Source organism: Trichosurus vulpecula, chromosome 5 (genome assembly GCF_011100635.1).
Source record: "Trichosurus vulpecula isolate mTriVul1 chromosome 5, mTriVul1.pri, whole genome shotgun sequence".
NCBI classification, from domain to species: domain Eukaryota; kingdom Metazoa; phylum Chordata; class Mammalia; order Diprotodontia; family Phalangeridae; genus Trichosurus; species Trichosurus vulpecula.
This window is the reverse complement of record NC_050577.1, coordinates 185,397,850-185,423,617: the sequence shown is the minus strand read 5'-3', so window position 1 is coordinate 185,423,617 and position 25,768 is coordinate 185,397,850. Positions and strand designations below refer to the sequence as shown.

At 38.2% G+C, this 25,768-nt stretch overlaps 1 protein-coding gene across 9 annotated transcripts in view; it reads left to right on the top strand.

Moving 5' to 3' along the window:
• Positions 1-2,687: 2,687 nt before the first annotated feature.
• The window catches only part of PLEKHA5 (pleckstrin homology domain containing A5), a 196,476-nt gene continuing 173,395 nt past the window's right edge, over positions 2,688-25,768 (top strand). For 5 of the 9 annotated variants that reach the window (XM_036758859.1, XM_036758853.1, XM_036758852.1 and 2 more), the window contains exons 1-3: positions 2,688-2,988; positions 3,190-3,269; positions 6,547-6,604. In XM_036758859.1, coding sequence (XP_036614754.1) covers positions 2,897-2,988; positions 3,190-3,269; positions 6,547-6,604 — 230 coding nt within the window. In that variant the 5' untranslated portion in view covers positions 2,688-2,896. The remainder of the gene's footprint in view (positions 2,989-3,189; positions 3,270-6,546; positions 6,605-25,768) is intronic. The other 4 variants (XM_036758858.1, XM_036758857.1, XM_036758855.1 and 1 more) reach the window with 2 other exon arrangements.

Below are 25,768 nucleotides of genomic sequence, written 5' to 3'. Positions count from 1 at the left end.
TCTCTCCCTTATCTTTATTAGTTTAATACCCATTTAGATTGCAAGATACTTGGAAAATACATTCTCATCAGCTTTTTAAGGTGAAGTAGGCTGTTGTCACCGATTTCGATAGGTCTTGAGGGGTTCTCTAGCATATCTTGGATAAATTCCCCAGGAAGAAAATATCTCTTTCTTGTTATTATAGCTGCCTCAGTAGCCCTGAGAAGAGAATCACCAGCTACTCTCCTCTTCTTCCTCTATCCTACATCCAGATCTTTCTCTTTTTTAAAGAGGAAACTGAAGTCTAAAGAGGGTAAATGATTTGCCCAAGGTCGAGCACGCAACAATGGCAGAGCCAGGATTCAAACCCAAAGCTTCTGATTTACTTTCCAATGTACCTTATTTTCTCTTCAATTCATTGATTCTCACCTTCTGGAGGAAGCCTTCCCCAACTCCTCTTAATTCCAGTACCTTTTCTCTTTTTAATTATTTTTCTATTTATCCTGTATACAGCCTGTTTTGTAGATAATTGTTTGCATGTTGTCTTCCCCCTTTAGATTGTGAACTCCTGGAGGGCAGGAACTGTCTTTTGCCTCTTTTTGTATCCCCAGTGCTTAGCCCATATAGACACTTACTAAATGTTGACTGAGTGACGAATAAAAAGAGCCATTTTTCCCCATTGGACTGGTCTGGAGATGAAATGTTGAAAAACAGTTGCTGTAAGAGAAAATACTGAAATGAAAGAGAATTCAGAGGAACAAAAAAAAAAAGGAAAAACTAAAGTTTATGGGTTTTTTCCCTCCAGTATATATAAAAGAGGACAGAAATCTATAACAATGATGGAAAGGACAGAATCTTTTCTGCTACAGAATGTAATGGGAAGTTCATGTGAAAACCTCCCTCTCCCTCTCCCACTGTTGCATGCCAGGAGAAGAAAGAGTTGTTTAACAGGTAGCAGCATGGGGAAAGTAAGCTTCCTAATGAAGCTGATACAGGAGATATTTTCCCCAATGAGCAGCTGAGGGTTCCCCTCCCAGACCTACGAATGAGATACTGAAAGGATGGAGAATGTTTTCCCCTGCCTGAACAGTTAAAGGAGCTGTTGCTCTGTCTCCCTTTTGGAAACCATATTTTTTCCTGCCAATTGGCTGAGGGAACAGTTATTGCCCTTCCCTGGAGAGAAATGGAGCTCCAGGGTGCTCAGTGAGGGTTTTTTTGGCCAGGAGGAGAAGGAACCAGCAGGCAAAATTAGCTGCGCTGCTGGACAAGAAGCCCTGGGGAACGAGAGCCTGTTAGGATTAGTTAGATTGCTGACGTAGAACTGATGTTGACTGTACTGAAGGGACAGGATCCTCAGAGAGGAACAAGCTGAGGGACTCCAGAGACAAGTAGGCAAGCACATCCAAGTGCTAGATTGTGAACAAGTGGGCTTCGACTAAGTTTTGGGCAGAGAAGACACTAAGACTTGGAGGTAGGAGAACTCCCTGAAGAAGAAGGGGTTGTAAACATTCTCTTGTGGTTATTACTTAGTTTTTTAATAAACCCGTTCTTTGTTAAGGTTGGGTTAGCCTGGCTGCTTCCAGAGAGGCAGAAGGGAGCAATAGCTTGGAGAGTGGGGTCCTACGAGAAATAGGAGCCAAATTTCTCATGTTCCCAGCGGTTACCCAAGATGGGGGCTAAGTATTATAGACTGCTATTGTTGAGACGTCCCAAAGATTGAATTTGGTCATTATGTGCCCAGAGCTGAGATCCTGAACCATAAATTACAAGGACTGAGGCAGATGAAAAAGAGTGCAACACGTGATTTCAATCGAGCTCCATCTCATGTACTGGATATGACTCCAGCCAAGCTTTTGTCGTAGTTTCTTTAAATCAAGGTAAAATGATCCACCTTCTTTAGCTATTGTGAAGAATGGGAAAAATGCTTCTGAGGTACCGTGAAGTAGTCGCAAGAAACGTGCCCTATGACTACCAAGTGGCACTATTATTACTGAACCCTGTGCAGCCGGTTGGAATGAGTCATCTCTTGCTTGGGACAAAGAAGCTCAGGTAATTGCAAATATTGTACACTGAATAGACAGAGTCAAAAAGAAGCAATCATTGTGCTGTTGGGAAAGAAGGAAGGTCCATTTAAAAAAAAGCGAACCAGGTAAAGGAGCTTTAAGGAAAGTCCAGGAGGAAGGAACTTGTCTTCTAAGTCTCAAGACTACGCATCTTTTCACAGATTCAGTTGCTAACCTAGCCTTTGATTGTCTGGCACAGACATACAAAGCTTTCCTAGCTTTTTTTTTTTTTTTTAAAACGAAAAAGCTGTACTTAACCAACAAAAATCCTTGGCCTTCCAATAACTGTTAATAACATCAGGCTCTCGAAAGGGGTGTTTGGGGGGCTGCTTTTAAATAGCAAAGCATCAGGCACGGTGGGCTTGCTTTCTCTCTAATCACCAGGGCTAGGAAGCCGAAGGGCAGACCCTGGGACACGGGATCCAGGCAGGAGCTTTTTTTTTTTTCCCTCCTTTCCCCCAATAGATCCCGGAACATTCCGAGTGGGAGGGAGGAGGTGTGGACAAGCTGGGGGCGCGGCTGCCGGGCTTGCGCCCCTCCCCCGGAAAAGGCCAGGGGGTGGGTGGCCAGGAGGGCTCCGGCGCTAGACGGGAGACGTCAGGGGGCGGTGACTGGTCCCAGCCCTGGGTCCGGCTCCGCCGCAGCTCAGCCCCAGCTGGAGCGCCGGCCCGGCTCCCGGGCGCGGTGCTGGAGGAGGAGGAGCGGGAGGGGGCGGCGTGCCGGGGGCGCGCCTCGTGGCCGTGCTCGCTCCCTCTGGGTCTCCCTCCCTCCTTTCCCCTTCCCTCCCTCCCTCGCCTGCGCTACGGGCCGCAGGAGAAGGAGGCGGCGGCGGCGGCGGCAGCTCGGGATCAGACATGGCGGCGGATCTGAACCTGGAGTGGATCTGCTCTTTGCCCCCGACCTGGACTTACGGGATCACCAAAGGCGGCCGCGTGTTTTTCATCAAGTAAAAAGCCCGGGAGGGCGGGAGGAGGCGGAGGGGAGAGGGTGGGCATAGGAGGGGAAGGGGGGGCGACTGGAGGGGAAGAGGAGGCAGGGAGAGGAGGGGGGAGACAGGAGAACGAGCGCCCCCACCCCCCCGCAGGGAGCGCCCCTCCCCTCCCCCCTACTGCCCCCCTCACTTTCCCGTCTGTCTTCCTTCCTGCAGCGAGGAGGCGAAGAGCACCACCTGGCTGCACCCCGTCACGGGAGAGGCCGTGGTCACCGGGCATCGGAGGCAGAGCCCAGGTAACCGCTCAGTCCTGACCCCCACTTCCTCAGACCAGGCTGTGTGTGCGTGCGTGTGCATATGCATATAGCTCTCCTCTTCCCGTCCCGCGCCTCCTAGGAAACTGTACCCCTGTCTCTTAGCCGTCCCCGCCCGGGGCTTGTTAAGCCACCTGCACAGTAGCTGCAGCCACTCCCCCACGAGGAGGCGAGGTCTGGTGAGAGCCCCCACCCCTATACAGTTAGAGGGGTAATCCAGGAGGTGCCCCGAACTTGGTGCGTGGTCCTCTTGGCTTAGCGCCACCCGATTATGTGTCTATTCTTAGGATCTGAAACCCCTTAAGCATCGCCACCCTCCTCTCCAACACACACATTTTCTTTCTGTCTCTTGTCTGTCTCTGTTTCTGTCTCTCTCTCTGTCTCTTTCTCTGTCTCACACACACCTCTTCTAACTGCTGCCCCCTATCCTCTTGTCAGTGCTCAGAAATGATATCCTTCTTTAGAGCTTACCCTATCTCTGCCTGGACCCCTGTCTCCCACACCCCCGTGGTGCTCAGCATCCTTCAGGGAGCCCTAATAGTTCAGAAGCCCCACTTAACCTAGAACCTTGACCCTGCGTCTTGCAGGCAAGTACCCATACTCATTGAGTCCACTGTCTTCTCACTCGTTCTCAGACCAACATTTTATCAAGTGCTGTCTGTGCCCCTTAACCGAGGTAATGAGTTCGTACTCCTTGCTTCCCATGCTGTTGTCATGCCATCTGCTCTTTAAAGGTGGGATTTATGCATAGGTGGTTGCAGATAAGAGGAGGAGGAGAGGAATTGGGGGAAGTTGTGCTTTTTTCTGCGACAGAATAGCTGAAAAAAGCTTGCCCATTTCTCTCCTACCTCTGCTGTTGCCTCCTCCTCCTCCCGGGTGTGAGCCTCTGGAGCTGGAGGAGGATATTTGCAAGCTGCAGATGCTGGAGATCTAGATTGAAATTCCCCAGCAGTGGCAATGAGGTAGCAGATATTCCCCTGGAGACTCGGCAGTGCAAGTGGGCAAGTGTCTGCTTTGGGAGGGGGTGGGGGGCTCGGAGAGGGAGCTCAGGGATATATGTCCATGGCAGTGGTTTGTTTAAATACTGAGTGTAAGTTGAATGGGAGAACTGTAGCAAAAATGCTGCTTCAGCTTTCCTTTGTCATTCTTTGTTTACATTAGTGAAACTTGTTTGTCTTAGAAAATGTTGCATGTTTTCTTTCTGGCTCCATCATAAGAGAGTTCCAAAAGCGTGAACAGTATGTGCTGTAGGTGGGAGACAATTTAGTTTGCATTCCTCCTTCTCTAGTTTTTTATTAGTTCTCATTATTTGAAATAAATTGTCACCAAGAAGAACGTTTAAGAAATGTGATAGTGTTCAGTTTAGTGACTAATATCTCTAAATTTGCAGAAAGATGGAGGAGGAAGAGAGTGGGGGAAAGGGAAAGTTAGTAACAGGCATGATAGGGTTGAATATTTAAGGTTTTCTGACTAATACACTTAAGACCCTGCTGGCCTATGACTTTAGTGTGTCTTGTCCTTGTCTTTCAGTGCTCACGTATCAGTTCATTTTGGATATTAATAAATTCATTTAATAAAACACAATATGGTATGATATTTAAAGAAGCACCAAAATAAGGTGGAATTACCTCTTCGGATGCTTGTTTCTATTATTCTGTTGAATTCAGCAGGTATTTGTTGAGCACTCACTGTGTGTCAGGTGATGGGAAGGTCAAGACAAAGGCAAAACCAGACCCTGACCTCAAGAGGGTTTACATTTTATTGAGTGGGAAGCAGTGTGTATGTGGAAGTCAATTCGAAAATACATTAAAGGTATATACAGACTGATTTTGTGGTGTCTGTGGGGAAGGTGTGCTAAAACAAGGAGAAATTAGGAAAGACTTTTTTTGTGGAAGGCTAAACTTAGCTAAGAAGATAAGGATTGTAAAAGGTAGTGGTAAGGAAGAAAAGTAAATTTGGCATGGAGGGAGGTCTCCACAAAGTAGTAGTTGAAATGCTGTGTACAGGGAACTATAAATTGGAACAGAGTGTGTGTGAGGGACAGAGACTCATAATCATGCTTTAAAGATTATGTGTGGTCCCCCCCTTGTTGTATCTATCCAGTAGATCTGATAACATCCGTATATAGAGAAAAATATGTATCTCATGTCATTTTCTTTTCCTCTACTGGCTTTAGACTTAGGTCAGTCTGTTATGTCATGAAGGGATTAAAATTAAAACTCAACCAGTTGTTAATAACAAATAGCATGTAATACATACATAATGTTACCATAGTTTGCCTGAATATGTTAAGTTATATTAGTATTGTCTACATCTCTGGAAAAGTCAAAAACAGGAAGTATATGCTTTAAAATTTATATAGTGTCAGATTTCTTTATCTTTAAATATAGTACTCAAAAAGTTCTCCCGTTTATTTAAAATAGCACTTAAATAAGAAAAGTAGAGATTAATATACTCAAGGAAAGTGGCATGTAGGATTTGATGGGGAACCTTTTTTCTTTTTTGTTTATGTTTTTTGTTGTTGTTTTTTTTTTTTTTGGAAGGGGGAAGGCAGGGCAATTGGGGTTAAGTGACTTGCCCAAGGTCACACAGCTAGTAAGTGTGTCAAGTGTCTGAGGCCAGATTTGAACTCAGGTCTTTCTGACTCCCAAGGCCAGTGCTCTACCTTCTTCTAAACCATTTTAAAAAATATATCTAAGTCTAGTGGTATTTAGGTGAGTCCCTTCTCTGTCATCCTCCTTCATACTTAAATTTAAAAGCATAATTAGTTCAGGTAATTAACTTTGATCCCTTGGCTAGTCTTCTAGTTGAATGAAGTAGACGCAATATCTTGTTTAAACTACTAAATTAATAGCCAAATTGGAGCCTGATTATATACATACAGTCTGTTGTGTGTCTGATGATGGGACTGTGTTGTCATAAGAGGCCCAGCCTAGTTAAGTTCGAAGAAACTAGTTACCAGAAGTTTGGCCATCAGGTAATGAATACTCTTGGCCACGGTAGCTCATGGAGTACAAACTACAAAGACAAGCATGGGTTGTGATCAGAATCATTGCACTTAATGGATGAAACCCAAAGTCTTGAAGTATTGAAAAACAGCCAAATAATAACAAGAATGTTCCCCTTCATTATCAATTAAACATTTTCCCAGTTTAGAAATTCATTTAACAAGTAAGAATAGGTGATCATGAAAATGAATATTGACCTGGATTTTTTTTTTTCTAACTGAAATTACATTAATTTTGTATATGTGTTTTAGATTTGCCTACTGGTTGGGAAGAAGCATATACTTTTGAAGGAGCAAGATATTATATAAAGTAAGTTGTTTATGTTCTGACACTTAATGGTGATGTTTTGATTATTGTCATCAATGTATTTTATTGTATGTTTAGATTTACAAAAAAAAAATAGTATTTTTAGTTCATCCTATGTCATATATTCTATTGGAATTTGAACAAAGGTGTTCTTTAAAATTACCTGATTAGTATCTTATTGATTTGGAAATGTGGCAGTTCATGTGTTCTTTTCAGCACCAGATAGAAAAAAATGTGAATATTTCATTCATCTGAAGTATAAACTATTGCATTTATCACTTTTTGGTGTTTGTTCTTTGGTTCTGTTGATAATCATTGAGGGCACAAATAATGCGTGCACGTGCCCCGCCTCCCCCATATTTTGTGTTGGTTTTTTTTTTTTTAATTAATGCAAAAGTGATGGATTTGAATTTATTTCCCAGGCTTCTTAAGAAGGTAATGATGAGCAATGAACAGTTTCAGTAAGGGGGTCAAAAAGGTAGAATGGGGGGCAGCATGGTATATTTCGGTAGTGTCAAGCTCATAGAAAAGGGCCTTCAAAAACCACATAATATTATTTTTTCGGTCTGTTATATCTTGATTTATTTTGTTAAATATTTTCCAGTTACATTTGAATCTCTTTCCTTTGTACTCTGTTGTGATGGATAAAGGGCCAGCCTCTGATTCTGAAATGACCTGTGTTCAAGTTCTTTCTCTGACATATACTAGCTGTTTGACCTTGGGCAAGTTACTTAATCATCAAGCCTTCCTTAACTTGAATTACTATAATTTAACCTCTCAAAACCCCAGGCCATTTCTGTAAGACTCTTAAATTACAGAAAAGTTGTTGATTTGTATGGTGAGGTGCAGCCCTGAGTTCCCTATTCAAAGAATCTTTGTCCTGGACTAAAAAACCCCTCAAAACCCAGTGAAAGGGGCAGCTAGGTGGCACAGTGAGTAGAGCACCGGCCCTGGAGTCAGGAGGACCTGAGTTCAAATCCAACCTCAGACACTTAACACACTTATTAGCTTTGTGACTTTGGGCAAGTCACTTAAACCCAATTGCCTTACCTTCCCCCTCAAAAAAAAAAAAACAAAAACCAAAACCCAGTGAAAGGGATCATCTGGATATTTCACAAAATTGGATGATTGAGAATTGTTTGCTTTTTTGTCAAGTTTTATGTTTTATTTGTTTAAATAAGAGGATAAGATTCGGAAAAAAGGGTTTGTAGTCTTGCCATTAAAACCGATTTGTCCAAATATAAGTATTCTTTCCCTTAATCTTTCATCAATTTAGTAATTGTTGGGATGACTACAATACTTGAACTCTGGGGTTTGTTTGTTTTTTTTAATTCAGAGCCCATCTTAACTATAGTGTCCTCATTTTAAGTTGACTCCCATAAGCAGATCTTGTTGAGAATTTTCCAATTAGCTATGTAACTTTACTATCATAGTTTCATGAACTTTATTCTTGTTATATCATAACTTGGCATATATGGAGAACTTTTATTACTTTTAAGTGTCTTTGAACTTTTCAGAACATAATTATATATAGGTGTCAGATGGCATCTATTGTGTGAACTATTAAGAACACTTGCTTTTGTTGGAGTGGGTTGGAGTGGGATGAAAGATGAAATAAGGTAGAAAGCAGTTTGATAAGTTGGTCATGCTCTGGAATTTTCTCTCCTTTCACAAATTCGAGGAAATAGTATTATAAATGAATTCATGGTGGGGGAAGTTATACTATATATCATCATTATTGACACAAGAAGTAGTACTAGTAAAGGAGTGCACAGTTTCTCTGTTGTTTCCTAATGCTGGTTTCAGGTAATGTTTAAAACGAGCGTGTTGGCATGGAAAGGGATGCTGAATTTCTTTTGTATACTATTTTTCAATGAGCGTTTTAGAATACATTATTTTCCAGGAGAAGTTTAAGTGGTAGAAACCACTGTATTTTGGATAAGATCATAGATTTGGTCCTGGAAGGAACCCCAGATGCATCTAGTTCATCTGTTTCATTTTATGAATGAAGAAGCTGAGAGCAGCCAGGGAGGTGGCATAATTTGCTCACACAGGTAGGTAGTAATTGGCAAGGCCAGGATTCAGACTTGGGTTCTCTCGTTCCATATAGGAAGAAAAGAATAAAACAAGCATTTATGAAGCACCTACTATGTTCCAGGCACCGTACAAATATTATCTCCTTTGATCCTCAGAACAACTTGAAAAAATTGTACTGTTTCTTATATACTATTATTATCCCTACTTTGTAGTTGAGAAAAATGAAGGAGTCTGATAAATTTAAGTGATAGCTAGTAAGTCTCTGAGGCTGGAGTTGAACTCAGGTTCACCTACCTGAAATTTTAAAGAATGGTAGTTATACTAGAACACCCAACATATTATTTTAATGTTTTTAAACATTATAAAATATAACATTATAAAATATAATGCAATTATTATATTTAGAAAATTGTAATATTTTAAATTGACAGTTTACTCTCTGAAGCCCTTTGAAGAGATGCATTTTGGTATAGTAGAAAGAGGAATCGGTCAAGGCCCAAATTAAAATCTTGGCCTGTGATGCTTGCTGTATTGCCATAGGCAAGTCATTTCTCTTTTTTGAGGCTGTATTTCATCCGCAAAATGGTAATGATAATATCTGCAGTATCAGCTTCATAATATTATTTCTGAATTCAGATAAGATGTTGTGTGTAAGATGTTTTCGAAAGCTTAAAGTATTCTTTGAAGGGTCAGTTGTGTTTTGTTTTTTAATTTCTGGACTGTGTCTCAAAAATACAGAAATCATAGGCTGCTATTGGTCTAGTTCTAACAAGGGCTAGTAAGAATGTATTGCTGAAGTCTTGCAAATCCAATCAGATGAGCTCTAAAAATTTTGAAAGGGAAGGGGAAAAAAACCATCATATCCCAAGTTAGAAGAATTGTACAGTGTAGAATAGCTATAGAGGCACCTAGGCACAAGTGAAAAAAATCCAAAAGGCGACCAGTAAGATGACTGTGGCTTTCGATACACAAGCATGAGCAACCAACAAGATAAACCAGAGACACAGAAAGGGGGAGGCACATTTAAGGACCAGGACTGCTACTTGGGGTAGTTGACAGATAGTAGAGAAAAAGCAGAGATGCTTCTGAAGGAGGAGAGATCCAAAAGATGTCATTAGAGAAATATATGTTGAAAAGAAATTCTGTTCATGGAGTGAGAAAGTGGGATAACTGGACAGCTTGGACACTCCATTGTTATCCTACAATGTCAGGAGAACATTAAAATGGCCCTCAGCATATTCAATGGGGGCCTGAACTGTTAACAAGCCTATGGCAGGAGTTGATCTAGAGTCATCATACCAGCAGGGCAAGCTGGAATGATTTGTAGTCTGCCTTGTTGGAGGGAATACCCATATTGATCATTCATGGAATATTGGAGAATTTTTCTCTGCTAAAGAGAATGTTCTTGGATTTAGAAGTGAGAAAATAACAGTGGCTAATGGGAAGTTGATACTCAAACTGAGGAAGCATAAGGTGTCCTTGATAAATTCAGGTCACTAGACCTCAGTTATCTATATCTGAGGGTACTGAAGGAACTGGTAGATTTGACTACCAAGCCACTGTACCTGATCTTTGAAAAACGTAAAGGTTTGAGAGTATTGGAAAAGGATAGATGCTCTGATTTTTTTTTTTAAAGGGGAGAAAATGGCATAAGTCAGTGAGCTTAACTTCAATTTCTGGTAAACTTCTGGAATGTATGGATAGTCAGTGAACCTTGAGAAAAGGAACTAGTGATTCAGTCTGAATTAAGTTCCAGGCACAGTGGCCACCAAAAGCCAGCCTGGCTTCCTGAAGAAAAATCATGCCATCCTAAATTTATTTACTTTTTTTTTTGACAGGGCTACTAGATGGGTAGCTAAGGGACATAAGGATATCATCACTTAGATTTATGTAATGCTTCAAAGTTTGTGAAATGCTTTCTATATGTTACCTCACTTGATGCTCAAAGTAACTTTGTGAGGGTACTGTCCTCATTTTACAAATGAGACTGAGGATCACTGATTAAATCCCTTACCCCAGGATCACACAGGGCTCTTTCTGTGGTGCCATGTTGACTCTTGATGTGCTCTAGAATTCAGGGGTGTGGAACCTGCGGGCTCTAGGTCCTCAAGTGCAGCCCTTTGACTGAATCCAAACTTCACAGAACAAATCCTTTTATTAAGGGGACCTAGAGGGCCACATTTAGCTGTGAGGCTGCATGTTCCCCACCCCTGACCTAGATGAAGTTTTCTCAAATGGATTTGTGATTTCATCAATTGAAGACTTCCCCCCAGTGGTGCAGATTACAATCCTGTCAGTACCTGCCCATTTTGTGTATTATTCTTTCAAAACACAGGGTGTTCATTCACCTTGCTGGAAGCCCTCTTTGCTTTCTCTCAGCATTTCTGGGTACCAGTAGAGCACTCCGTCTCCTTGTCATCCCTTTTTCTTGCTATATGATTAGTCCATCTTCTCTCATACAATTCCTTGATGACATTTTATTCTTCAGAGTTCCACCTTAGTTACACGTTACAGCATCTTCACATGTGCCGTGCACCTGTGTAGTTTACTTGGATTTTTTGTTTTTTAGGAAAGATTTGTGTTACTCTTATGGATAAGAAATATGGGCTTAATGTTAGTTCAGTTAGGTGGATTTGACAGTAGTTGAATTCTCAGCCTGAAAAAAGGCAATAAAGGATTGATGACAAGTTTTGAAGAAGTTTAAGGTAATAATTATGGACAATCTATAACATGAGTCTTTAATTTTAAAGAGTTTCACAAAAGAAAAATTAATGCTTAAAAATTAATGCCTTTAAAGATGAATATTTAATGCTTTTTTTTCTTCTTAGATAATAATTGCATATAAAGTCTCTTAAGTCTATTCATTCCATTTTGATTTTACTATACAGTTTAGGTTCCATTTACATGAAATAGTTTCCCCTCACAATGGAGTACCATTTACTTTTAATTTCTCTGATGTGTCTTTAGAAAAGAAAATTATTATAAGAGTATTGCATCTTTTGGTGTATAGCTTTAAATATTCTGTATTGTCACTCTTGGTCATATGACTTGGCTTAAATTGTAGAAGCTAATCCATCATGTTTGAAATTAACAAAGCATTTGGAAATACTGCTTACTTATGAAAAAAGCTGCTTATTCATCCTATAATGACTGGTCATTTAATGTGTCATGATGTGTCATGCAATCTCCTTTTGTGCATCATGGCTTTGACATAGTTAACTTAGAGCACCAAAAAAATCCCCAAAGTACTCTTAGAAGTTGTGATCAACAACAGCTGGTAGAATAAGTCAGCACTGTGGAGATTATTTAATTGACCATTAATATTGATGCTTTCTTTAGCATAAAGTTAAAATTTTATAAAATGGTAATAGGGCAACATTTTGCTCTTATAAGGTTTCATCTCAGTATAACTATACTGAAAAATATAACTACAGTTTAATGTTTAGATTTCACACTACTCTGTTACTAGTTTTAAAGGTGATAAAGTGTTTTAGAAAATATTAATATGATGATAGATAACCATTTGCATTTATACAGCACTTTATACTTACTAGGAATGCCTTCAGATCTATTACTTTGGGTAATATTTAGGTATAATGAAATAATTAGTCCTTGACCTCAAAGAGTTTACAGCCTATTTGGGGGAGATAAGACACATAAATATATTAGCCACCTTGGGTTTTTTTTTTTAAGCCATGTCTAAAAGGATAGAAAGAAGGACAGGTAATAGAGAATAAGTATAAGACTATTAAAGGAATCCATAGTGAATACTAAAAAGAAGCAGTAATCACAAAACCAACATGGCTTTATCAAAACAGGTCATACCATACTAACCTGATTTCCTTTTCTAGCAGGGTTCCTACTGGAGAGAGAGAGAGAGAGAGAGAGAGAGAGAGAGAGAGCGAGCGCGCGCGCGAGAGCGAGAGAGCGTGTGTGTGTGTGTGTAAAATATAATAAGGAGCTATTATAGATATTGTTTGCCTAGATTTTAGAAAAACATTTGATAAAGACTAATGCTGTTCTTGGAGACAAGATAGGGAGCTGTGGTAGTAGAGTTAGCTTTGATTGACACCTCAGTAATAGTCATTAATGTTTTGGTGTTAGTTTTGAAAGACGTTTTTAATAATGTCCCAGTGATCTGTTTGGCCTCATACTGTTTACATTTTATCAGAGATTTACAGAAAGGTGTGTTCGGATAGATGGCGTGCTTTTCAAATTTGCTTATATGCCTGGGGGTGGGGGGCGGCAGTTAGTCATTTATATTAGATGATGGGATATAAAAAGACCTTGACAAGCTAGAATGTTGGACTACTTCCAAAGGATAATTTTAATAAATTTTAATAAAGATTAACAAAATCTTAGACTTGGTTTTAAAAAAAATCAATGTTATCAGTGCAGTTTGGGGGAGATGTGACTAGTTTACATGCAAAAGATTTGGGGATTTTAGTGGATTGTAAACCATATCAAAGACACATCCTGGCAATCAAAAGAATTAATATTGACTTAACAAATACTGCTCACAGAATGAGTATTTGTTAAGAGCTTACTGTGTGCTAGGCATTGTGTTAAGCACTGGACCTACCAAGAAAGGCAAAAACCATTATCCTTGCCCTCAAGGAACTTAGATTCTAATGGGAGAGACAGCATGTAAATAAGTACATACAAGATATATACGGAGTAAAGAAGATAATTTCAGAGGCAAGGCACTAGCATTAGGGAGACAAGGAAAGGCCTCCTGCAGAAGGTGGGTCCAAGCCAAGTCTTTGAGAAAGGCAGGGAGACTAAGAGGTGCAGGTGAGGAAGAAAGAGCATTCTAGCCATGGGCACTAGCCAGTGCAAAGACATAGAAATGGAGTTGGTGATTTTGAGGGACAGTAGGTAGGCCAGTGTAGTTGATGCATCATAAGGTACATTAAGAAAATCACTTTGGGAGCCAGTTGGAGGATGGATTGGAAGTAGGGAGAGACAATTGGAAGACCGTTGTCTAAGTGAGAGGTAAAGATCTCTACTAGGCTGGTGACTGTGTGACTGGAGAAGAGATCATAGTCCTGCTTTTCTTTGGTCATTCTATGTGTACTTATTGTCCGGGGGAAAGGACATTGACAAACTAGACATTGTCCAGAGGAAGGTGACCAAGATGGTTAGGGGAATGGAAGCTATAACATAAGAGTTATTTGAAGGATCTTGGAATGTTTAGCGTGGAGATAACTTGGGAGAGGCACAATGTCTGTTTTAAAGTATTTCAGTCAAGAAGTAGGAAGTAGGATTAGAAGGTTTAGACTTGGACTTTTTGCTCCCCCAGAATTTAGATCTACAATTAGAAGTTTGGGGTGGAAAGCATATTTAGGTTTGCATTAAGGGAAAACTTCCTAATAGAGCTAACCAGCAGTGTGACTGGGCTGTCTTTGGCAGTAATGGGCTCCCTCTCCTTTGAGGAAAGAACTGCATGGTCACTTATCAAGGACACCTTGGTCAGATACAGATCCCCCTCTGAGGTTCCTTCCAACTCTTGTGTTCTTCAGTTCTGACTGATAATGTTCGTTATTTTTGTAGCTCCGTAAGTGGCCAATAGTACTTTCTTTCCATGTACCGTAGCTAGCTAGCATTTACATAACGCTTTAAGATTTGCAAAGTGCTTTACTTATTTTATTTAACTTTCACAACAACTTTGGGAGGTAGGTGTTATTATCATCCTTATTTTATAGATGAGGAAACTGAGTCTGAGAGAGGTAAAATGACTTGCCCCAGGTGACATGGTATCTGAGGTCAAATTTGAACCCTAAATGTGTCTTCCTGAATTCCAGTGTAATGGTTCTATCCATTGTACCACTTGGTAGGCACTCAACGTACAATGAATGTAGGTACAAATGTATAGATAGATAGATAGATAGATAGATAGATAGATAGATAGATAGATAGATAGATAGATGTGTGTGTATATATATGTATATACACACATACATATATATATTAAAAACATTAGAGAAAATGCTGTATAGATATTTAAAATGGTTCTTTTGTAGTTTTAGAAGAAGGCGATTTTGGTGAAAATTAAAGTTTTTAGTATTTAGAAAAACTGCTACAGTAGGAAAAGCATAGGATTTGGAGTCAGAGGGACCTACTTGTGTTTTAATCTGAGCCTTGTTCTGAGTATCATTTTCCACATTTGTTAAATGAAATTGAACTAAATGACCTCTGAGGTCATTCTAAATCTAACTCTATGATCTGGTTGTACCTTTTGTGCATAGGTAACTTTTAAATATATGCAAAACTAAAAGTTGTGCTTGTATTTGACATCAGAGATGCACTTAATGCGTCATTTTTTTTTTTTTGCTGCCCCAGGAAGGTTTAATATCTTATTTTAGAGCCTTTAAAAAGACATATTTTCTTAGTTCCAAAGCCCTAGTTCTAGGGATGATAATTTTCTTCTAGTTTAATATAGTGTCTTTCATTTTACTGTTAATATTTAATATTCAGGTGATGAGAAAAAATGAAGCTAAAATGTATTGGTATTATATGAAGTATAAGTAAGTTTATTTGTAGTATTACAAGGTGCAGCAAAATATGCATATTTAAGATAGATAGAAGAATAAAGATGCTTTATCCTTTGGATAGTGATTTTTTTTGTTTTGTTTTATGTGATTTCTATTCTCTGTAGTAATAGAATTTTAAGGGATGAATAGTTTTATCTAAATTTAGATTTTAATTTTTTAGAGTTGAGTTTATCTTCTAACAAGATGATAATTGTAATTATTAGGAGCTGGGAAAGATGACATGCTAATAAGGCTGTTAATAATAAGACTTCATAAAATGAAAGTTTAAAAATCCCCTCCAAAAATGTTTTACCCTGATCAACAGTTACTAATCAGTCACTATGCTGGGTGCCAGGGATATTGATGTAGGATCACTGTCTTTAAAGGACTAGAGGTCTATTGAAAGCAAGTTCCACTAAATCAGGAGTCTGTGATCTTTTTTGGTTCCTGAATGCCAACAGTGGGGTTAAGTAAAAATGGAGCTATAGGTTAGAGAATAGGAATTAAAGGGAGTTATAGCAAGGAGGTAACATAAGAAAAAGGTTGAAATATTTCCGACAAGGAGTAGTAGAGGACTGCTAAAATTTAAACAAGGTATTCAAAAAGTTCCTAAAGTAATTTTTGTTGCTCATTGGAAGATATTTTGTCACAAATTAAGAAGATTTCCCAACTCACATATTAAACAATTGGGGTGTGTCTTTGTTATATCAAAAGTTCTAACTCATGTCAAGGGGAGAACAGACAAACTTGCCTAACCAGTCACACAGGGTTTCCTGTACCTCTTTTGATTTTGAGATTAAACGGAAATACCTCTTTAATTTTAGATTGTTCTAAGATGTCAAATTCCAGATTAATGAAGCTCCACATGAGATTAATGAAAGTACTCTGTCTAGCTAGGTAAGGCTCCCTGCCAATTATTTCAACAACAGTAAATATTTATTAAGTATGTTTTACTACATACAAGCATGGTGCTGTAACCAAAGACCTAAAACGGGAGGAATCCTGCCCCCAAAGTGTTTACATTCTTTTAGTTGATGCAACATGTACACAGAAGAATTCAAAGTAACTTGAGGAAGAGAACAGGCATTAGATCAATTGGGGAATTGGGAAAGGCTTTATGGAGAAGCCGTTACCTCAGTAGCTTTCAAAAAGATAAAATTTCTGGTAGGTTGAGATGAGCTGGGGAGTGCGTTCTTTGCAAAGGGGACTGCTTGAATGTATGCATGAAGATGAAAGCTGGAAGCATTATTAAATATTCCGTGACAGGCACTGAGCTGCCTTATTGGGGGTATGAAGCCAAAAATGAAACAGCCTCTAACTTCAAAGAAGTGACATATATAAATAAGAAACAAAATAAATACAGGAAAAACAATGGGGGTGGGGAGGGTAAGGTCCGATTGGAGAGGCAGTATTGGGAATGTGAAGGGCTTCGCATGCCAAAGAAATTTCTACTTGACTGTGGAGGCAGTAGTCACCTATTGGACTTTATTGAATAGGTAAGTTACACGGTTGTTCATGGTCAGAACTATGTCTTTAGGAACATCACTATGGCAGGTGTGTTGGGAGGAGAAAATTTGAGACAAAAAGACCAGTTAGGAAGCTATGGCAATACTTGAGGTGAGGTGATCAGGGCATGAACTAAGAAGACAGGTGTGGAAAACATGAGTAGAAACGACAAGACCTTGAACTGATTGGATATATGGGGTAAGGGACAGCGAGGGGTAGTCATTGTGTTTGTGAGGTTCCTGAGGTGAAGGAGATTATAAAGAACACTATTTATACAGACTTGTCAGAAGTCTTCAGACATCTTCACACTTCAGCCTGTGGCTTTTCTGACTGGTTCACTTCAAATATTCCTGTACCAAAATCTATTTGCCCACTTTTGTCCTTACCGGTTTAGTTGCCTCTTCAGTCTAACTGATCCATGGGGGTTACAGCCTATGGATTCTGCCTGAACCTGAATCTGCTTTGCTTACTGTCTATAACACCCAGTTAAGCTCTTGTTATTTGATTTTTTTTTTACTTAATTTTTCTAAATTTTTATCGATCTTTTTTACATCGCCAAAATTTTTCCCAACATTGCTCTCCCTTCCCCCTCCCATATCATTTATATTGCTTTTTAATAGGCGCCCTGCCCCTCCAGTACAACTTCTGACATTATCACCAAAGAAATCTTCCTGTTTGTACCAACCATTCTGGTCATGTCATTCAACCACTTTGAGTGGTTTTGCATCTCCTGTGAATAAAATTCTAGCTGATAAACCTTCCGCAGTCTTGTTTATTTCTAGTCCTACCTTTTTTTAAAAAATTAATTAATTTTTTTTTTAGGTTTACAACACTGAGTTCCACAAGTTTTTGAGTCCCAAATTTTCTCCCTCTCTCTCTCTTCTCCCCTCCCCCCCACCCATAGCATGTAATCTTATATAGGTTCTACATATACCTTCACATTAAACTTCTTTTCCAATAATGAAATTGTAAAGAAGAATTATAACCAATGAAATGAACCATGAGAAAGATGTAACAAAACCAAAAATAAAATTAGAAAAAAGGGAGAGCAAATAGTTTGTTTCAATCTGCATTCAGATTCCAGAATTCTTTTTCTGGATGTGGATAGTCTTTTCCATCATGAGTCTTTTGGAGCTGCCTTTGAACCTTGCATTGCTGAGAAAAGCCAAGTCTATCAAAGTTAGTCATCACAGAAGCAATGTGTCTGTGATTGTGTACAATGCTCTCCTGGTTCTGCTCCCTTCACTCATCATCAGATCGTATAAGACTCTCCAGGTTCCTATGAAATCCATCTGCTCCTCATTTTAGTCCTACCTTTCTAGTCCTGTTTTACTCTACTTCCCTCTTTTGTTTTTGTTTCAGTCATTTCAGTCATGTCAGACTCTTGCTGACTCCTCATATAGACATATGAGGCCTTGAGTTTAATTGGTTCCCTTCCTGGATTTTTGTCCCCTATGAATTTCTGGTTGCCTCTACTTGTGTCCTTCTAAATCCATTATAGTTACTCTCTGTTATCTAACTGGATGAATGTGTGTAAAAAGTTTTTTTCTTACTCTTTTTCAGTTTAAAGCCCTTTTGATGAGGTTTACAAGACTGCAGGCATGTAACATTTCCCCTAGCCCTTATTAGTTGCACTCCATCCCTTGCCGAGATTCCATCGTTTGTATATAGGTCTTGGACTAAAAATCCAAAACCCATTCTTAGATGCAGTTGTATGCAGCATGCTGAAGTTCTTACCTTTACTCTACAGCACAGATTAAAAAACACTCTCTAAGGTCTTGGGTTTCGAGTGTGAAACTACCTAAGTTTTAGCAGTACTCTTCAGATCCTTTCTGGTAGTTTCCTTGGTTCTTTCCTTCTGATCCCCCAAAATGGATAGTGGGCTTTACTCCTCCTATGCACTTGATTGTTCTTTTCTTGTATTACAGTTATTTGAGTATAGGCAGGGGTGGGGAACCTGTGACCTTGAGACTGCAGGTACTAAACTGTGAGCTCTTTGAGGTAAAGGATTAATATTTTCGCTTCCCCTGCTTTTCTTCCCTCTTTTTCCCAGCTTTGCAAACCCATTGTAAACGCAATCCTTGGGAGTCCTAGTTTTTTAATGTTATCTTATATTAACATACTTTTATATAAAAAATTAATATAGTGTGTCACTGAGGCACAGAAATGGAAAAGCTCCTCTTCCCAAGGACAGAAAACATTTGCTTCTTGGGAAGATAACTTTCTTTGAAAAGAAATGAGTAATCTCTTAATTATCTTGTCTTTTTATAGCTGTTTCTGCCTCCTGACAGTAATATTATGCAGACCTTTCTTTGGAACTTGGTGCTTAATTGACTTTTGGGTCACAGGGGTTAGAAAGGAGGCTTTTTTGGATGACTTTCATATTTAAACCCCTCCCACTACCCTTTCTGGGATTAGGATGAATCAGCAATTGAATTGCTAGCTAGTTACTAAAACTGGGGTTTTCACTTGGCATTATTACGTTGTGTAAGCATTTCAGTTTAGTAGGTGGCTTTATTTTCACCACATCAGGTAATGTGAAAGTCAGAGACATTTTTAAAGGAAATCACATTTTTAGATTGAGTGCAAAAATACCTTATAATATCTCGAATAAGTTTTTCAAGTTCAGAAACAGGTTACTTGCTCTGTCCTTGCCATTCTACTGGTGCTTGTGCCCCTTCCATTCTCAGAGACAGTTGGTGGAGCAGTGGATAAAGCACTGGACCTGGAATCAGGAAGACCTGAGTTCAAATGCAGCCTCAAACACTTACTACCTTGGGCAAGTCACTTAACCTCTCGTTGCAACATTACCTTAGCTGTAAAATAGGGATAGCACGTACTTGATCTGGTTGTTGCGAGGATCAGATTAGGAGGGAAAATGTTTAGTACGGTGCCTGGCACTTTACATAGTAGACATTAAATGCTCATTCTCCTCCCTCCCCCAGTATACTTATATCCTCTATGTAATTGTGAAAAAATGATAACATGCCTTTGTGTGCTGTGAATGCTCATGCGATATTGTGAATGTGATTCTTTCTCAGTGTGGGGGGAAAAACATTAAAAAAAAAAGCTCTGATTCTAAAAAAAACCTAAATTTAGATTAAATAGTTAAAACTAATCAAAATGTTAAAAATCAAGAGTCTCCAAAAACATTCAGAACATTCTTTTGGGAAGAAATTATCAATTTCATTGAAAATTTTGTAATGCCTCTGTTAGGTTCCAAAAGATTCTAGGCAGTAATACACTTGATATCCAAATTACAGTATTGATACAGTGGTTAAAATTATCATTGTCATGGGGATAATGCCACCAGATGTTTTACTTTTTATTTCTTTACTCTGGTGCTATTATTATCATTCCTATTTTCAGTTGAGGAAACTGAGGCAAACAAGTGACTCGCCCAGGATCACAAGTGAATGAAGCTGCATTTGAATTTAGGTCTTCATGACTCCAGGGCCATCTTAAATATTTTTTAAAATGAGCATTTCCATTTACAAAGTAGAATGTGAAAAGAAGATTGTATATGAAATTGAATCTGGTAGAGTAGTGAATAGTATTAGACTAATCAGGAGGTCTTGAGTTCATATCCTTCCCCTGACCTCTCTGTTCAATTTCCTCACCTGTAAAATGGGACTAAATAATAGCACCTACTTCACAGGGTTGTTTTGAGTATAAAATGAGATAACTTATGTAAAATGTTTTACAAATTTTAAAGTGCTATGTAAATGCTAAATGGTGGCTATTGCAATTCCATACTGCTTTGTAAAAGTATATAATAAATTTAACATGTTACTTTGAAAGCCTTCCTGTGCTTGTTCGTGCTTCCTTCTGACTTTTTGTTCTCTTTTGTGCATTTAAAAACTGTTGCAATGGCTATTTCTTATTAATGATATTTATATCATAATTTAGCCCTCAGTCATTCCTTCCCCGCCCCCCCACCGCCAGCAACCCCCTTTAAAAACAAACAAAATCCTTGCAACAAAGAAACATAGTCAAACCCCAACAAACTCTCACATAGTGGCCACGTCTGAAAATGTGTGTCTCTTTCTTCACCTTAAGTCTATCACCTCTGTTAGGAAGTGAGTAACTTGCTTCATCATAAGGCTACAAGTGATATGATTGCTTATTTGATCACAGACCTTAGATCTTTCAAAAGTTGTTTTCTCTTTACGGTGTTATTCTACAGATTGTCTTGATTCTACTTCACTTAGCATCAGTTCATATAGTTCTTTCCAGGATTCTCTGAAATCATCGCTTGTTATTTTTTACAGTAAAAGATACTGCTGTTCTGAAGAGACACATTTCTTCTCTCCCTTCCCCCATTAAAATGTTAGCATTACATCATCAATACAGCCTTTCCAAATGCTCAGAAATTTTACCTTGCCAGGTTCCTCTTGACTCCTATATTTGTAATTCAAAGTTCCTACTTGGCTCTGATCTTTAAGTAAGAAATGTTTTGAAAGTCTTCTGTTCAATTAAATGTCCATTTTTTTCTTCTCTAGGATTATACTCTGTTTTGCTAAGTAAACTATTCTTGGTTGTAAGGTGTTATTGAACCTTTTGCCTTCTGAAATATTCGATTTCAGTATCTTTTATCTAGGGTTGAAACTGTCAGGTTTTGTGTGATAACTAACTGTGGTTCCTTCATATCTGCATAACTCCTTTCTGGATACTCAAAGTATTTTTTTTCTTTGATGTGAAGACTGCATTTGGGCTGTGGGATTTCTGTGACTTTTCCTTTTGGGGTTTCTTTCAGGAAGTGATTGTGGATTCTTCCTATTTTCACATAATAGAGCTGAGTACTTTTCATTTTTGATTTCTTGAAATAGTATTCAGATTTGTTTTATATTTTGGTTTTTAGGGAGTCTAATATTAAATTATGTCTCCTTGACCTATTTTCCAGATCTGTTATTCTAAGATAAGGTTTTCTTACATTATTGAGATTTTTTTGATTTTGTTCTAATATTTTGTTTCAAGGGGTTAGTGATTTTTGTTTGGTCTGTTTTAATTTTCTCCTTTCAGGTTTTTCCTCTGGTGTTTTTATTTCATTTTATAAATTTCTTCTAAATGTTTATATAATCTTTGGAAAATCTGTTTTTTCCTTTGAGTCTGTGCTTGCAGTTATTGGGTAGTTATACTTTCCAACATTTCTACTTTTTAGTATTTTTTTCCCTACTGTTTCCCTTTGCTCTCTTCCCCTTTTTTCCACACCTGCCCCCCCCCAAAAAAAACACAGATGTCTAGAGTTCTATAATTTCATTCATCCTCTTTGCATTTTACCAGATGTTTAAAAACTAGGTAAGACGTTTTAACAAGAAGTTCCAGAAGTGGAGGAGGCAGGCATACTTATTCATGGCCATTTCTACTACTAAATAAATTCTGGATTCAGTGACAAAGCTTAAACTTTCCCATCATTCTAGTTCCTCTCATTGCCTTTACCAGTTAAATAAAATATTACCATTTTTATAATGAGATGTTTCGCTATAAACTGTCTTGGATGCGATCCATAATTTGATTCTGCTCTGTGAAGGACAAAATTAGTGAAACTCCAGTGTATTTTTATGATAATTAAGACAAAATGAAAACTAGGCTGTAACATTAAAAAGAAAGGTAACACCCTTCATTGCTGCTGTCATTAATATATCCTTGTTGAGGCATATGTTCATAGAGTAATGTATAACATGCAGTTGAGGTCTTTCTGTTAATGCAGACAAAAGCACAAGAAAATTCCTACTTCAACCCAAGTGTCTTCTCAATATTACTGGGCTATTTGACATTCACCAATTTTTCAGCTTTTTTCTAATATGATCAGAAATTTTATTCTATTTATAAGCATATTTTCTATCTATGATTTGGGTGGTCTAAATTATCACCCTTTTCAGAGAGTACATATTTAGGGTCTAAATAAAAATCTTGATGAAGAACTTCATAGCACAAAAATTATAGGTAACTCTTTTCTTCACACTAGAGAGAGAACATTAAAACATTGCTCCTCCATTAAGAAGCTGGAGTTTCAATCGAGTTATTAGCATCTGTTGGAAAAGCTGTTATTCAGTAATGTGATATGTAGGTAAATATGCATTTGTAGGTTTCTTGAAAAGAGGTTATTTGAATCCTGAAAATTGTTGACCTTGAAAGAAATGGAATCTTATTCTACACAATGCAGAGAATCGAGATGATGGAGTAGAAAGTGTGTGCAGATTGGAAGCCATAAATATCAGACTTTACCTATGTGTGAGGTCATGGACCAGTCACTTCATCTATTAAAGTTTGTTGTGAAGGAAGTGTTTGCAAACTTTAAAGGCTACACAAATCTGAATTAGGATGTAATTACGTGATTCAAATCTGGCCTCAGACACTTACTAGCTGTGTGATTCTGGGTAAGTCATTTAGCCTGTCGCCCTCAGTTTCCTCAACTATGAAATAAGCGTAACAGCAGCATCCACCTCACAGAGCTATTGTGAGGATCAAATTAGAGAACATTTCTGAAAAGCGCTCAGCACCTTTCCCTTCCCCACCTTTCCCCACCTTTAATTACACCATCAAATTATGCCTCTACCATCTTTCAGGGTAGCTTAGAGAAACATTCTGCTATTGGAATGTTTGGTTCTCAGTTAATTCCGCAGACTTTCAGAATTTACTCTTAGGAGTTTAAATTATCTTTATTTTCAAGTAGAATCCAGAGCTAGATCTTCCATATAACTCACCCTCATTATTTTCCCCTCAGCTCTTTTGGAAATAAGTTTTTCCTTCTTTGGGCAGTTTCTGGATAATAACGAATGAAATTTGTTCTGAAACAAAAGTCTGGAATGCCATCCGTTGTTTTAATATTTGAGAGAATTATTTACCTGAATAAGAATAGCATATCTCCATTCCCCCAAATATTATAAAATCCCTACCCCATGTAACTTACTGTGCTAAGGAGATACTAAGGCTACAAAGATGAAATAAGATAACAATTCCCGTATCCAAGGAGTTTATAGTCTAGTAGTGAGAAATTTGACAAATATACATAGGTTTATAATGCAATTTGTAGCGACAACCTATAACTGATTAGAATACAATAATAGATGTTACAATAACTAATTTGTAGAGTGCTGTCAGTTTTATAAGACCTTTTCTTTGCAACCCTGGGAAATGTGCAGTTCTTTCTTCGATCATTGATGTGAAGATTTATTCCAGCAATACAGATCATAACCTATCCATGTTTGCTGTTTCTATGTGCTTCTTGAAGTTCATGTACTCCCATAAATCTAACCTTTTTATGGTAGGAGTCCACCCAGTGTGCCAGTGACCTTCACTAGATTGTTTTATGTTGTGGAGCAAAACAATCAGTTACCCCTTGCTCAACTTAATTTTTACTGTAAACCTAATAATCAACAAACATGCACATTTCAGTATATAAAGAATAAAAGAGAATTGTATATGAAACCATGAATTTATATAGTTGGGTTTTTTGTAGTATGTTATGTTTAATGCAGTATTTAAAAAAATCACCAGGCTGTTCTTTCTGTTGCCTCTTGTATCTACTAATTCCTCTGTCCTCCATCCCCCTCCAGGGGCTTTGCAATAAGTAAGCAGAATCAAATAAAACAAGTCAATTAATTATCTATGTCTGAAAATATGATTCTGTACCTTGAATCTATCACCTCTGTCAAGAAGTGGGTGACACACTTCATCATTTGTTCTTAATCTCCCAGGTTTGTTTTCCCTACATTATTGTAGTCATCATATAAATTGTTCTCTTTGGAGAGGCATTGTTCATACAAGTCCTTCCAGTTTTTTTTCTAAATCCATTGTATTGCCATTTCTTACAGTGCAGTAGTATTTCATTATATTGTGTATATAATAAAAGTGCTGCTGTAAACATAGGTCCTTCCTTATTCTTTTCTTTTGGAGAGTGGCCTGGAGGATATATTCCCAATAACGGGATGGATCACTGGGACAAAAGGTAGGCACCATTTGGTGATTTGGGTATAGCTAAAAATTGCTTTCCAGAATGATTGAGCCACTTTATTCTTCCATTCACAGAGCGTAAGTGTGAGTCTCCTCCCACAATCATTCCAAGAATTGACTTTTCATCTTTCCTATTCTGACGGGGGTGAGGTTGAATCTCAGAGTTGTTTGAATTTGCATTTTTCTTATTAGTGATTTGGAACATTTTTCATAAGGTTGTTGATAGCTTGGGTTATCTTCTCTTCAGAAATGCCTATTGCTGTGTCTTGACTGCTTATATATTGGCGAGTAGCTCTTATGTATTTATATCAGTTCCCTTTGTATCTTGGATATTTTATCTGTCAAGGAAATTGGCAACATAGATGTTATTTTCCTTTTATTTTAACCACATTGGTGGTTTTTGCCTTTCCTTGCATCTCCAGGATTAAACTGTTGCCTGGCACATAGTAGGCACTCTCGTAATGCTTGTTGACTTCACCTTTTCCTATTTAGTTGAGAATTTTTCCCCTAGCCATATCTGTGAGGTATCTCTTTTCTTTCTACTCTACATTTCTAACTAGATTTTGTATCCATAAGGTATAAATGTTGATCTAAACCTACTTTCTGTCAAGACAGCCTTAAAGTTTTCCTGGTAGTTTTTGTTGACCGGGCAGGAGCCTTTACCTCGTTACTGATTGATGTCTTTGGGTTAATTGAGCACCGTGCAAGTAGGTTCACTTGTTTTTGTTTCTTATTTACATAATCTCTTATATTGATCAACTTTTCTGTTTCTCATCCAGTACCCACATAGCTTTTGAATACTGATGTATAGTTTAATTTGAAATCCGGTACTGCTAGTCTTTCTTTATCCTTTCTACTCCTCTCTTATTTCCTCCCCGCCCCAGCCCAATTACTTCCTTTTATGATCTTGACTGTTTTTTCTTTAGTCGAATTTTGTAATTATTTTGCTAGCCCTATAATGTCACGCTTTGGTAGTTCAGTATAGCACTAGGTTTGTAAATTAATTTAGATAGAATCATTTATTATATTAATATGGCTCTACCATAGTTACTATCTCTCTAATTGTTTAAGCATTCCTTTATTTTTATAGAGTGTTTTACAGTTGTATTTATATAAGTTCTGAATGTGTCATGTT